Source organism: Pagrus major, chromosome 23 (assembly GCF_040436345.1).
Source record: "Pagrus major chromosome 23, Pma_NU_1.0".
Classification (NCBI taxonomy): Eukaryota; Metazoa; Chordata; class Actinopteri; order Spariformes; family Sparidae; genus Pagrus; species Pagrus major.
This window is the reverse complement of record NC_133237.1, coordinates 24,896,011-24,910,628: the sequence shown is the minus strand read 5'-3', so window position 1 is coordinate 24,910,628 and position 14,618 is coordinate 24,896,011. Positions and strand designations below refer to the sequence as shown.

The 14,618-nt window shown below is 40.9% G+C and overlaps 2 protein-coding genes across 4 annotated transcripts in view; both read right to left on the bottom strand.

Annotated features, from left to right (window-relative positions):
- The window catches only part of LOC141019331 (BAR/IMD domain-containing adapter protein 2-like), a 66,972-nt gene extending 61,781 nt beyond the window's left edge, over window positions 1-5,191 (bottom strand). For all 3 annotated transcript variants that reach the window (XM_073494214.1, XM_073494215.1, XM_073494216.1), the window contains exon 1: window positions 4,977-5,191. In XM_073494214.1, coding sequence (XP_073350315.1) covers window positions 4,977-5,048 — 72 coding nt within the window. In that variant the 5' untranslated portion in view covers window positions 5,049-5,191. The remainder of the gene's footprint in view (window positions 1-4,976) is intronic.
- A 1,891-nt stretch (window positions 5,192-7,082) lies between these two features.
- Window positions 7,083-13,138, bottom strand: LOC141019514 (charged multivesicular body protein 6-like). The gene is made up of 8 exons (XM_073494458.1): window positions 12,965-13,138; window positions 12,614-12,723; window positions 11,550-11,637; window positions 11,107-11,193; window positions 10,621-10,686; window positions 9,195-9,275; window positions 7,453-7,528; window positions 7,083-7,375 (listed from the first exon to the last, which is right to left on the bottom strand). Exons 1-8 carry the CDS (start codon window positions 13,028-13,030, stop codon window positions 7,326-7,328), a joined length of 624 nt encoding a protein of 207 aa, XP_073350559.1. The 5' UTR covers window positions 13,031-13,138; the 3' UTR covers window positions 7,083-7,325.
- Between the last annotated feature and the right edge of the window lie 1,480 nt (window positions 13,139-14,618).

Genomic DNA, 14,618 nt, shown 5'->3' with positions numbered 1-14,618 from the left:
GAAAGTGATTATATAACAAGGTTTTCAGAAAAAACTGCATTTTCAGGTTGTTTTTTTAAATCAAACAGCGTACTGCAGCAGTATCCTGACCCAGTGGAGATCCTGTAACCGGAGAGTACCGACGATCACACCTGATCCAGTCAGCGTCAAACAACTATTTTACCTTCCTCATAACAACCATTTGAGAAAATGGCATTTGCTTGTTTTCCAGGTTGTGTTGACAGTCAGGGAGTGGTGCTGCATGGGAAAATGAGTGTTTAGACCTGAGGGCTGGTGGAGACGGGACACACCCTTCTATTCCCTTACCTGCCAGGGTGTGTTCAGAAACCTGCACTGGGCACTGAACACGCACTTCCTGTGACAAAGCCTCTGAATAAGCACAAGTACAAAGTCATACCGTGCTACAGGGTGTGTTTTAAACCCTTCCACCACCTTCACTCTCTCAGCATGAACAGTAAAAGGTTTCATTGTGCATTCTTCTTCTTCTTCCTCAGCCTCCATCTGATTAATCTGTTTGTTCACTTCGGTTGCGAGCCAGGTCGGAGCGCTCAGACTTCATCCATCATCATGGTAAGAGGCTTGACCCCGGGCACAGACACCCAGCGACACGGGGCCAGCTGGTGGAGACGCACAGACACATGCTGAACACGCAAAGCGCCGGGTGTCAGTCTTAAGTATCTGTCTGACCCGCCCCCCCCGTCAGCGCGGGGAATGACTAGATCACCACGTCTGGAGGCTGAGGGAGGAGAATGGAAGTGAGTCACGGCAGATCATGCTGGGATTGCTGGGTTTTACAGGGTTGACTCCCCTGTTGGTTAAGATAAAGTCATGTCAGGAGTGCGTCTGGCCTTTTACCAGAGGAACAAGCCTCAAAGTGAGATGCTGAATCTCCGGTCTCGCTGTGCCTACAGTCCCAGCCCTGTTAAACACACACACTCTAACATGAGTCACAGCGGCGCAGTTACCCCCCCCTTCGTCTCTCCTGCGATTACTCAGTAGCTGCCCAAACGGCTGGCTGCAATGACTCTGCAGCCGCCGTATGTTTTTGTTACATCTCCTCTTCCTCAGGAGGTGTCTGCTCGCATACAAAGCAGCAGACAAACAATTACTGTCTACGGAGGCATTCAGATGAGAGAAATGGGGGGCGGGATAGTGCTGTGGAAGTTCATTCATTTTCCCCCCAAAGTTAATATCAGGCTGGAGCTTTTCCAACGCTCGGAGTCGGGTGAAACGTCTGCATGTTTAATCATCTGTGCAAATAGAAAGTGCTTCATGAAAAGGTAAGAAGCTGCAAAAAGTCAAAAAAAAGGTACGACACTTATTCAACTAGGGCTGCAACTAATCTGCAGATTAGTTTCTCAATTAATCGATTAGTTGTTTGGTCGATTAATCTTCAGCCCGAAGATATTCAGTTTACTGTCACAGAGGAGCAAAGAAAACAGAACATTTAAAAAGCTGGAATCAGAGAATTTCGACCTGTTTTCCTTAAAACAACACCGAGTCTAAAAAAATCTCTCAGCCCTGCAGTCTGTGCTCCTAATGATGGGGTGAACTCCAGTTCAAATTTCTGTTTATTTCACGATTTTCAGATACAGTTTTTGGACCCAGTTACATAAGTCATATAATTTTTATCTAATTTTATGACTTATGCAACGAGCCTCGCAGCGTTAACGGTCCCTCGCTGACGAGCCCGTGAAATCAAAGTCGACAGTCTGCAATTCAAACTCAGACAATGTGTCATTTTGCATCCTAAGTAATAGCGGCAGATTGCACTGACCGAACATGCTCATTACGACCAATCCCTGTAATAAAAGATAATCATTTTGTGCAACCGAGTGTGGTTTTGAGTAGAGATATCTTTGAGTGGAGGCCGATATTCAGCATTTTTTTCCGATTATCCGTATCTGTGTTCTTTGTGTCCGATTTGCCGATAAAATTAGATGATTTTAAAATGCGACGCTCGAGCTCTGATGCAGTTTTCTCTCTCACTCTGGTGTGGTCTGATTGGTCACAACTAACAGCCTATAATAATACTGAATCAGATCAAATGCATGTATCTGAGTGGAGGTATAAACAAATCGAAAATGGAAATACTCAAGTAAAAGGACTACAAAATTGTACGGTACTCGAGTGAAATGTAGTTTGTCACAAGTTATTCTATTTATGACCTCCGCTGAGGAGGTTATGTTGTCGTCCACGTCCATTTGTGTGTTTGTTTGTCGGCAGGATTACACAAAAACTACTGCACGAAGCTCAGATGGAGGATGGGTCTCGGCCCAAAACAGACCCTGTTAACTTATGGTCCTGATTCTGATAAAAAGGGGACGGATCCAGAAACTTTTACTCACTTTTAGGGCGTGTTTTTTTACATTTTTGTGTTAATCTCTCAGAGAATAATGTGTGGATGTTGACGAAAAATCCTGATCGAGCAGATTTAAATGTGTTTTATCTGATGTTGAATTGAATTAAGGGCACTGTTGGGCCTCGGTGGAGGTATGCGGTGCCTTGATTACTCATATCGGCCTTGAAAGAACTACATCAGTCAATCCCTGGTTTTGAGGGTATAAACGTCTCAAAACATGCAGCTTGCTGTGAACGACTGACGCCTTTCATCAGTGAGTCTAATTGAATCCATCTCTTTAAATATTAAAGCACACTGAGAAACTTGCTGTTGCTCTGCAGGGGTGGAAAAATAAGCAGCGACCATAGAAAAACACTCTGTGACCTTCCTCGCTTTTTGCCACGGGGTCAGCTCCCACAGTGTGGACGTGTGACTCTCGCTCTCCACTCCACTGCCCATCACCCTTCCTGGCTGTCAGGACTCTGACGGGGTGCTTTCACCCCCAGAGACAGAACCCCCTCCCCTCCCGCTGCTGGGTTTTTGCACTCGAATGAGCAGGGACCATCTCTGCACCGACCCAGTCCTCCCAGAAGGGTTCAAGATGCAGACGCCTCCTGCGTGTCTATGTTGATTAACCCACATCAGTAGGTGTAAACACTTGGACAAGCCCCCCGACAGAGCGTAGCATACACTTCATGATGAGCAGGATACACTGTAGGCTGTGTGACCAATCCGGCCCAGAAATAGCTCATCTAAAACATTTGCTTCCCCTGTTGGCTCTAAAAGAAGCAGCAGTCAGTCTCTGCTCATCTGACCTCCTTTCTGATGGATGTCTATTCCCTGCAGGAGAAGCAGCAGCTACCCCCCTGCTACGCTTTTAGACTCCTGTTCGGGGGAACTACAGCTGGCTCGGGGCGCGGTTAAGGGTCATTACGTGTAAATAATGACGGGGGGATATACTGGCGAAAGACCTCCTGGAGTATCAGCGAGCTCTAATCAAAACAGACACCTGAGATCATCTGAAGACAGGTGTGGAGCCCTCATAACATGAAGGTTTGATAACATTCCTTCAGGAGGCGCCGGCTGCGTCAACCAGAGTCCAGAGTGAGTTTTAACAATTTACACAGAACGAGTGTCTGAACGATGAGTCGATTAACGGATTGGTTGCGTCGCTGAAAGTTAATCAGAGACTATTTCGTCATCGATTAAACATTTCAGTCGTGTATCAACCATCAAGTGTCGGACGTTAAATGATAAGTTCACCCAAAAAAATGAAAATTTAGTTTGTATTTACTCCTCCCCGTGCCAATGAGTATCGGGTGAAGTTTCGTTTCTGGAGCTTCACAGCAAAACAAGCGTTGCAGTATTGATCCTAAACACCTGCAGTGGATACGGACTTGTTTTAAAATGTTAAAAAAAAAAAACCCATAAAGAAACATAAAATGGCTCCGTACAGCTCATCCGGCATAATCCAAGTCTCTGAAAGCCCCAAAATACCAAAATGATTTGAAAAAAAACACTTTATTTGCACAATTTCTTAAGCTGTAGCTGCTAAGCTAAAAGTGTTAGCACGCACCAATGTCATAAATGGGTACACAAGCTCGAAAATAATGTATTTTCGAACCTAAATGGGATCTCGGGGCTGCATGGAGCCATTTTATTCTTCTTTTTCAGTCGTTTTTTACATTTTAAAACAAGAAGCAGCTACTTCAGTTGTTCAGGAGAACGCTGCGACACTATTTTGCCGTTTTGCAGGACCACGAAACTTCACTTGACTTCCCATCAACGACTGAATTCTCATTTTTTAATGCATCTGAACATCGCCACCTCATGAGCAGCTTCTCTCTTCGTTTTATCATCATCGCAACTTGAACGCATTTTGGTTTTTGGGAGTCCTGGTTGGACGAAAGACATTTTTTAAAAATCTTTTCCTGCCATTTCATTGGCTCAATAATCAGATCATTTGCATAACAAAAATAATAATAATAACCCAGAGATACAGCCTGTAAAACAGTCCTGGGGTGCAGCTCTTTTATGACTGGGAATCCCTCTCTGGTTTTTTTTTTCCCAGAGGCTGAACAGTTGCCTGCAAAGTTTCTCACAGGTTTTTTTTTTACGCAGAACAGGTTTGAATGTTGAAATCCCTGTGGGGCAAATGTTTACCTGTTGCAACAGATAAGGCCAGCCTCCTCTGCCCCGTCACACACACTGACTCCTGGAATGTCCCTAATTCAGCAAATAAACGGGGCGACAGAAACATTTCTACTCTACTATCAGCGCGTGTAGGTGGACTATAATTTAGGCCTACGTGCAGGAATAGAGAGAGTGAGTGACTTTGATTTTTTTGTATCAGCAGTGGAGGGATTTTTTTTATGTGAGAGGTGTTACCTTAATTATCAACAAAGAAAGAAAAAAATGCGTGGAGGTGGAAGAGTGAACATTTTGCTCAATAAACAAACAGAAACTGAGCTGCCTCGCCTCTCCCTCAAGAGATTATCGAAGAAGGAAGAAAAAAAAAAACCCCACAAGTCTTTGAACGCGTCCTGAGCGATGACCACTAAAGTGTGCTCACACACACACACAGCTGGAAACACAATATCGCACAAAACTTTATGCATTACTTCTTCAGCCTCACCTTATAGACGTTTTCCGTCAAGCGGTGAACCTCGTCGGTGCGAGACATCGTTAAATCTTCAGCCAGGACCATAAACGTTTTTTTCCGTGAAACGTGTATCCGCGTGAAAGAAGGGCAACAAAAAAAAAAATTAAAAAAATGTGTAATGCGCGAGTTAGTGAAACAATACAGAGAGAGAGAGAGAGAGAGAGGGAGAGCGAGAGAGAGAGAGAGAGAGAGGGAGACGATGCTGCGCTCCTGAAGCCGCACTTCAACTGAACACACCTTCCCTCTCCACAGCTGACGGCCCGCTGCCGCCTTCACGGGCAACTCCGAAGCTCGGTTTTTCTCGCGATCTCAGACGCGCCCCAGAAGTGTTCAGACACAAAAGTTTAAAAATATAAATAAATAATAAGATGTTTCTGTTTTCATGCACCATAGTTTTTGGAACACACCTCCACCACATTACAAGCAGCTTCTCTTCATGGTTTTACATTATTTTATTTATTAATTTAATTTTTTTTTAATGACTTAACTTTTTGAAACAGTTTTTGTTTGATATGTATTTTAATATTCACATTTATTGCTTTTATCTTAATGTTTTTATCATTACAAACTTGTTTATTACTCATAGCCTACCATATTTCTATTTTTAATCATCTATATTATTAGATTTTTGTATTATCATATGTGATTTATTTATCATATTTAATGTTTTTTACTTTATTTTCTTCTATTTTTTATTATATATTATTATTTAATTATAAACCATTGGTTTTGACTTTACTTTCTTCGATTTTATTATTATTTTATTATATTCCGTGTGTATTTACCTTATTTTCTTCTATTTTATTTTTGTATACATTATTATTTTACTATATTTCATGTGTTCTGACTTTATTTTCTTCTATTTTATTATTATTATTATATATTATTATGTTATTATATTTGTGTTTTGACTTTATTTTCCTCTGTAAAGCACTTTGAGCTACAATTTATATATCAAAGTAGCTATATAAATAAAAAATGTCGTCATCATTATAAGGACAGACAGTGAACCAATGGTAGGCGAGACCACTTACCGTATTTTTTTACCCTTAGTTAGTCTTTATTAACAATTTTAAGGTTAGCTATCCTTGATTAGTGGTTACGGCTAGCCATAAATTAAGATAATGTTCACTGGATGAAAGATTAGCACACGCCCAGAGTGCAGGATGATTCACCTACACTTTTAGTCATCTACCAGGAGATTAAAAACTCTTAAAAAACAATAATTGGTTAAAAATAACTCTTAAAAAAAACCCACTTTTTAACCTATTACTTTTTCATACTAAAGTTTATGTGAGCTCTAGAGCAAGTGAGTTAAAACAAGCTATAATATGATGCTGGTCAGTGGCATAACAGCGTTTGTTCGCCACATGCGCTCAAACCCAACATTTCCTACAGCCTTTTAACGCAGCACCGTCTATTCAGAGCGCAGATTTAGAGCCCGCCCACTTTATTTCTGCACCAATTGAAGTCCAGCATTCCTCTAATATACAGAGGCAGTTTGATTCTGATATTTTAATGCTGTTTCTGCCCTGAGGTGGAAATAAACTGTCGTTATGCGCTGACTGTTGACTGACTGACTGTTTTTATTGACACCTCTGATGTCTCGCGATGAGTTCATAGACACAGCACCCAACTGTAGGCATGTAAAGCGTGTTACGTCATGAAGTTTCTGCTTACAAAAGAAGATTTTTACATATAATCTGAGTGAAATTGAGAGCTCGTCGTCCTCTGACTGTTTTCAGTGATACCAGAGGTGTTACAGCTTCACGCTACATGCTAATTACAGCCTAAGCACCCACTTTAGTGTGGGATTTGTAAAATACTATATTAGCTTTCCTGTCTGAATGTTTCCCACGTATGAGCAACATGAGCTTCCTGTCAGTGACCACACACACTTCAGAGATGTGATGTGATGTGAATGAAGACACCTGTTTTCTGGACTGGTTGAGTCACAAACTGAAGCTGGCAGAGAGCGCCCTCTCCTGGAGGAAGCACGATACACAAACAAAAATATTGTGATGCCATGACAACGGAGCCACAGAAACTGGTTTACGAAAGAAAAGCCGAGAAAACATATCGTTGCCACAGCTCAGTTTACTTTGGAAAACAACTGAAGTTCATGTGTAAAACATCTAAAAAGCCCGACAGACACGGAGAAGTACGAGATTTCACTTCCTTTATGTAGATACAGACACAGTGCTGATCCTGTAGAAACGTGTGGAGGTGCTCTGACGTCTGCAGGTCTCACCTTCACCCACTAACAATTAAAAATGAAATGCTGAAATGAACAGAATCAGAACAAAGACTCCTGTCAGTGTGTCAGGCTGCCAACATCTCTCTGTCTGGCTTGTTCTTTGCTTCTCTCCTCTCTGGAAAAGAAAAGTAAAGATGATCAGTCCGGCATCAATTACAAATCAATCATGTGTGTGATGAAAGAAAAAAATACCTGGTTCGGCTTTAGCTGCCTCTGGGACCTCCGGTATTGGCTCAGTGGGGACCTCTGGCAGTGCTACATCGTCTCCCTGTTTCAGGAGAAGAGACGGGGTGACAGTAAGTGTTGATCATGTGGAGAAGCACGAAAATATTTCGCTGGCAAGCTGCAAATATGTTGACATCTTGTGATGCGAGCTTCAGGATTCAGGGAATTATCACCACCGAGACAGCAAAGTTGGCCCGTGTCACTGTCACGTACACTTGGCCGACATGCAGCAATAAATTACGGCCCAGACGTGGTTCAGATCCGGGAGCCAGAGCACAGGTGCTCATGACGTAGGCCTGGGTTCAGCCAACTGTTTGAGTGTGTCTGGCTCTGATCAGATCCTGGTGCTGGGCCAGAAAAACGTTGCTAAAGATACCACGAAACAAGGCACTTTGGCTGCATTCTGGCTCATCCAAAACATTTATAGATACTTTTTTTTTCAAGTATTTCGAGCTTGAATATTATTTTAATCATGAGTGGCTGGACAGACTCACCTGTTAGTGCACAAGGAAGAAGTTTATAGAACGGAAAGTTACGTAAGGACCGGGAGTGTCCTGTTCAAACCCTGCTGTCTCACACGGTGCTGCCACACCCGACACGATGTATTGTTTTTGGAAACTGTTACTTCCTGTTATGTTGTACTGACTCTGAATGAGGCCTGGTCCACGTGAACACAGGTACTTTCAGAGACAGGGTTTTAAAATCAAAAACAGCTTCTATCCAGATGATTGTTACAGTGGGCATTGAGTTAACAGGACGCAGACTGAAAACTCTGTGGTTGGTTGCTTCGTCAGAAAAACACTGAATTATTTTTACTTTTACTTCTTCATTCTTACTTCCTTGATGATTAGTTTCTATCATACATGTTACAGGTACCAGGGCAACAGATACTTTTGGATAATAATGACATTAACAGACAGACAGATCCTCCACCGTGTTGGAGCCACTTAGTTTATTTACCTGTGAGATAAAGTTGAAACCTGAACCTGAAGAAGGCTGGAAAGATTCCCTCTTAACCTCAGAGGATGCATTAATAATGTAAGCCAAGCTTTTGTTTATTATTCTTAGTTAGGTTACGCATGGAAATATATTGATTTATGTTTGTTTCCACTCATCCAGCCTCTCCCTCACGAACAATACTAATAACAGGCTCTTCGATCCTTGTGTTTGAACGTGCACACCAGTTAGAAGCTCTAAGTTTCAGGCATCTTTACACGACCTCATCAGGCCACAATAATCTAATTTATTTATTTTGAGTTTAGAGCGTACAGTCTTTTCAATAAACTATTAAAAACAATATTGCATTGCTTGCTCCCTTTTTTGTTAAATCGAGAGGAATTACAAATTAGGATCTGCGTCTGTGTTCAAGCGTGAAACATAATAATTTGTGTGGTCTGTGTGTGTCAGGCGGAATAATAATTGGATCACAAAAGAAGAAGAAAAAAATCTGCTTGGATTTTAATTAGCATTATTGTTTCAATTATACAGCCTACTATTAGATAAGAATAATGATATCGTTTTCCTCCTTCACGATGCTTCGAACTTGGCGAGATTTATTCCTCTGCTCTACACACAAACATGCAATTTTCGGTGTGAAATCCCGACTTGACTCAGACGGCTGAAGCCTGCGGTTACACCAGGCCTCAGCATGCGCGCTCAGCGACCGTTCTCTGTATTAATGACAGTTACACATGCAGCGCAACACCCACCTGAGTGATAGCTTCCAGCTCTGCTAAAACAGCGTCCTCGTCCTCCTGCGTCAGGGCTCCGGCCAGCATCTCATCTATTTGCTGTGACAGCAAAAAAAAATGTCTCAGCTGAGTTTTATAAAGACATTTCTACCTCGTCTCTCACCATTGAGTATTGTGAATTTAAGCTGATATTAAACTTATACTCAGGGGTGGAACGAGAAGTATTTACATCCTTTATTTAAAGGGACAGTTCACCCCAAAATCTAAAATCCATATTTTTCCTTCCTTACCCTTAGTGCTACTGATCCACCTAGATTGTTTTGGTGTGAGTTGCAGAGTTTTGTATATCAGCTGTAGAGATGTCCGCTTTCACTCCAATATAATGGAACTAGATGCCAAAAAAAATACATTTGAAAAACTCGACAGTAATGTCTCTTTCCAGAAATCATGACTCAAGATAATCCACAGACCTCGTTATGAGCAATTTGATGTGGGAACTATTTTCTTTTCATATGCATCTACTCATGGACGAGAGGCTAGTTAACTAAGCTAGCTCAGCCAAAGAGGACGGCATTAATGTCTCCATCCATCTAGTTCCATTACATAAGAGAGAAGGCTGATATCTCCAGACTTCAACAACTCACACCAAAACCATCTAGATGGAAAAATAGCATAAGAAGAAAAATATACATTTTTTTTTTGGGGTGTCCCTTTAAGTAAAAGTAAAAATACTACTGTGCTGCATTCAGAAATCACTCAAGTAAAATTACAGAACTGTCAGCTAACTGAACTTAAAGTACTGAAAGTAAAAGTTCTCAAAATGTAGAAAATTATTATGAATCAAGTGAGTTAAAGTGTTGTAAAAAAGTACCCAAATGTCAGGTAAAAGTAATGATAGTGTTCAAATTTTATTTTGGTAACAGTGAAAGTCACCGATACAGCACTCAATCTGCAAAGTAGCTAGTAGTTAAAGTCATCAAATAAATTTAGTAGAAAGTAAAAAGTAAAAATTTTGTATAAAGTAGCAGAAAATGGAAATACTCGAGTACAAATACCTCAAAATTGCACAGTACTTAGTTACATTTTATCACTGGTGAGTAGCATTTGTATTATTACAGTTTGTCGAGGTAGAACTCATGTTAACTAACCCTCTATACTGTGAGTAGTTTAATCTAACAGCTCATCATGTTTATAAAATCTGAATCTGCAAAGTAACTCGTTACTAAAGTTATCAAATAAACGTAGTGTAAAGAGTAAACTATTTACATCCGACTTGTAGTGGAGCAGAAGTATAAAGTATATGATATGATGTAAATACTCAGGTAAGTATTCTCTAGTAAGTAGCTATAATGAATACACACAGAACAGGTTTTAATAAACAATTACTGGAGAGCAGAAGCGGCTCTGTGCAGGTGTGTTTGACTGACACCGAGCTGACATTTACCCTTTGATATTCAATTGACTCCTGGGTCTCATCCAGGATTCTCTCCACATCTTCAATAGACATGATCTGTCAAAGCGAGAAGAGGAAGAGGAAGCCCGCGTTACAGAAGAAGAGAAGTGTTTGGGATGAAAAGTGTTTTTGCACACACTCTGGCTGCCTTGTGAATTTCCCTGAGTAAGATCTGTGCACTGTATCCAAGGATGTGCAGCAGTCACACCGCTGTAGTCAAGGCTTTGCTTCTTAATCCTTTAATCTTCAAACAATGTGCACCAGCTACGCTAACACAAAACCACAAGCTTTCTCTGCCGCTCAATCCTTGCCCAAGGATCATATTAAAGAAAGTGTGCTTATCAGTGGAAACTCTTGGCATTGTCTAAGTGTACACTCACATATCTAAAGCTTAAGGGGGTATTATTATCACATGAATGCGGGAGGCATATTTCTAAACACAAAAGACAAGAAAACAAAATATAAAAGCAAACCGACCTCGTGCATACTCTTCAGACAGTCGTTGCCAACTTTGAGCCCCTCGATGACTTTCATCTCAATTTGCATGAATTCAATATCTTGAACCTGTTGACAAATATTAGCGCGTCAAAAAACACAGAAAACAAACAACAACAACCAAGTTGCAAATATAAATGGAAGATGAAAAACAGCCTGCTGCTTCAGTTCTTTCACACGAGACTAAAGTTGTTGTTTGTTACGTTATATAGAAATTCAACCCCGGTAACGGTTGAAAACAGACCGAGCTCGAAGCTGCAGCTCAGATTTAGGTTGGGAGAAATCTGCTTGATTGAATTATACAGAACACAGGAAGATCAGAAGTGTAACTACAGCTTTCAGATTTTGTATTTCTCCAAGAATATGAAATAAAAATACCTCAATCTACATATATATATTCAATAGTGCAACCTCAGAAAACTTACCATGCGCTCCAGGTTTGAAATCTGATTTTCAGTCTTGTCTAGGAGCTGATCCTGGTATCGTTTCTTCTTGAGAAGCAGCAGTGCCTTTCTGCAGTGACAAATCAAAAGGCAAGATGTAATACAGCAGAACAGTGTGTTGTTTCTGAGAAGGGCTGAGCGACGCATCAATATTATGTCATCACTGTGATGTGAGACTATATATAACCTTAGATTTTGGATATCGTCATATCATGATATTGTATGGCATAAGTCTCGTCTTGTCTAGGGTCTAGACAAGTATCCTTGAGCAAGATACTGTTGTGGACAGATCGGAGATTCCTCAAGGTCCTGATGTTAACAGGGATTTCTCAAGATCTAGGTCACAGGTAATCAGAAGCTATTGGGTGCACCTGTGATGTTCTCCCTCAGCTGGGAGACTATATAAGGGGGTTGCACTTCCCCTGCTCAGTTGGTTGTGTGTTTTCAGGGAGTCAGCACCTTCAGTTGGCTCTCTGTGTTTTCCATTTGGGTGAAAATCTTGGTTGAGTGTGTTTGAGATTTCTTTCTTTTGGCCAGTCTCTATTCATTTTGTTTCCCCCCTGATCAGTGACTCCCACTTCACCTTTGGTTTTTGGTTTTTAGACACCAAGGGACCAGTTTGCTTTGACCCTTTTGTGATTTGTGCAGTGCTTTGTGACGACCCCTGTCCTTCAGGGTTTGTTTTCTGGGGAAACGTAACAATACTGAACCCCAGATTGCTCCCGATGAGCCTCTGCCATCAGTGTATGAATGGCCTTGAGCGATCAGTAGACTGGAAAGCGCTATAAAAATGCATTGTGAAGTGCTTTTGTGTCTGCATCTCAAATGTCAAAAGTAATATTTGTGTTTCTTCTCTTTATTTGTAGGAAACAGCACATGAATAAATATACAGTATTTTCACAGTAAAGGTTTTTAATGCGTGATTATTTTTAGTTAATAACAACATTTTCCCTTATTTTTTACATTTGTCTGCCTTCACTGTTGTGTGGCTACATGTTAACAGGTATAAAAATGAACATTACACACTAGTTCATAGTTATTCTTACTCTTTCTTGCCATCTTTTAGCAACTGCTTTGCCAGATGTCGCTCCTTCTCCAGCTGCAGAGTGATTCTCCTCTGGTACTGCTTCAGCTTATCTCTCTGCTGCTTCAGTTGCTGAGGGACAAGTTACAAAACACCCTTTACACACCACTTAAATTAATAAATAAACACAGACACATTAATATAGATAGAGCTGACTTATTTGCAAAATGCTTAATAGCACACCGTATGAGAAGACAACGTTATCGGCTGACAATAATCCACACAGCGCAGAGCAGCTAGCTAGCTAACACCCCTCTTGTGCACAGTGAATGTAACGGGGGCTAATCTGCAGCTACAGCCGCTAGCAGCTCACCAAAATGGCTTTGTCTTGTTCCGTTACACGCGAGGGTCGACTCTTTCTCCCAAAAACGTTGCCCATTATTTAGCCACATCCCCTCCACATCCTCCTTCGTCGACAGACAAAATATCACTGTTTACCGAGCATTTTGCCATGCTAATAAACAGCCTCGAATGGCTAGCAGGCTAACCGAACACCACCATGTCCACAGTTTTTTTTTTTTCCGTGTTTCCTACGGCAAGCGAGGCAGGACATTCAGGCGGTTTGTTATGACTTCGACAAAACATTTCTCGGTGCCAGAGGAGCCAAATCACAGCTGCTGTCGCGATATATACGTTTGATTCAGAGGCACATGCTGTCGGCGACTGGATTAAAAAAAAAAAAAGATCAGCACCATGGACAGCGCTCACGACACTCCATTCAAAAAACCTATAAAAATAACCCACCTGAGCTGAATGGGAAGAGGTGAGGATGCTGCAGCCTGTACGTTTATATACTGAGTGTATTCAAAAGTTATCACAGCCGAACAGAACATTAGTTCACATTAGTCAAGTTTCCAGTTTCAAATAATTGTAATTGTTTGTAATTGTGTGCTGTTGGGTGAAGACTGTAATGCTGTAAAGATGTAGACTACCCCTGGACACTGTCAGTGGTGGACTGTAACTAAGTACATTTGCTCAAGTGCAAGTTTGAGGTAGTTGTACTCAACTACATTCCAGAGGCAAATATTTTGTGTTGTAAGAAGTACCCAAAAGTCATACTTAAAAATAAAGATATTATGTTAAATATTATTTCAGTAAAGGTTAAAGTCACCTTCATGGATAGTACTTGAGTAAAAGTCATAAAGTAACTGATAATAAATGTACTTAAGTATCAAACGTACAAGTAAAAATACATTTGACATATAATAACATGTATGTATATAATGTATTTTTGTGGTGATTGGAATAAGAGTTGGTTTTTTTATTTATTTTTTTGTCCAACTGCTGAAAAAAATAATTAAATCGAATTTAAAAATTGTATTACTTTGGCTCTGATGCAGCTGCAATCTGAGAAGTAACTAGTTACTAAAGCAATAAACTAAATGCAGTACCTCAAAATTGACCTTAAGCACAGCACTTGTGTAGATGTACTCATTTACATTCTGTCGCTGCTGACAGCTTTAGTTACTAGTTACTTTTTAAAGAGCGAGGGTGAAGCCTCCTGGCAGTAAATGAAGTAGTAACGATGACCTCCACCAGCTGCAACATTAGTGATACTCAGTGATTCAAAAAAAATGATGACCCGGTGATATAATATCCTGTAAAATGCAGCATTCTGCAACACAAAGAGAGAGAGAACCAGGCTCGCGAGCTCAGGATGGAAAAAATCACTACACATCTGCAATAAAAACACACAGGGACCTATTAACTATTTAACCATTTAGACCAAGCACCAAGAGGGCAACTCATTTTCGAGCTTGTTGGGCAGCCTATATGGCACTGCATCACATTTTCCTCCACAGGAAGGAGACCCCAGAGGGCTCTTTATCATGTTTTCTTGCACGGTGGGCAACAGTAAAGGGCACTTAATCATGTTTTTATCTACCACAGGGGCATCCAGGAGGGCACTTTTGTGGCGTTTATTACGAACATGAGGGCACCGGGGCTTTTTACCAGAGAGGAAAGTC

Excerpts from the sequence above, each read along its gene's own strand:
- LOC141019514 (XM_073494458.1), bottom strand. The coding sequence starts at position 13,030 with ATGGGCAACGTTTTTGGGAGAAAGAGTCGACCCTCGCGTGTAACGGAA. Across the intron at positions 10,687-11,106 it reads GTCTGAAGAGTATGCACGAG|ATCATGTCTATTGAAGATGT; the intron begins GTCGGTTTGCTT and ends TCGCTTTGACAG. Across the intron at positions 9,276-10,620 it reads AGTCAATTGAATATCAAAGG|CAAATAGATGAGATGCTGGC; the intron begins GTAAATGTCAGC and ends TTGCTGTCACAG.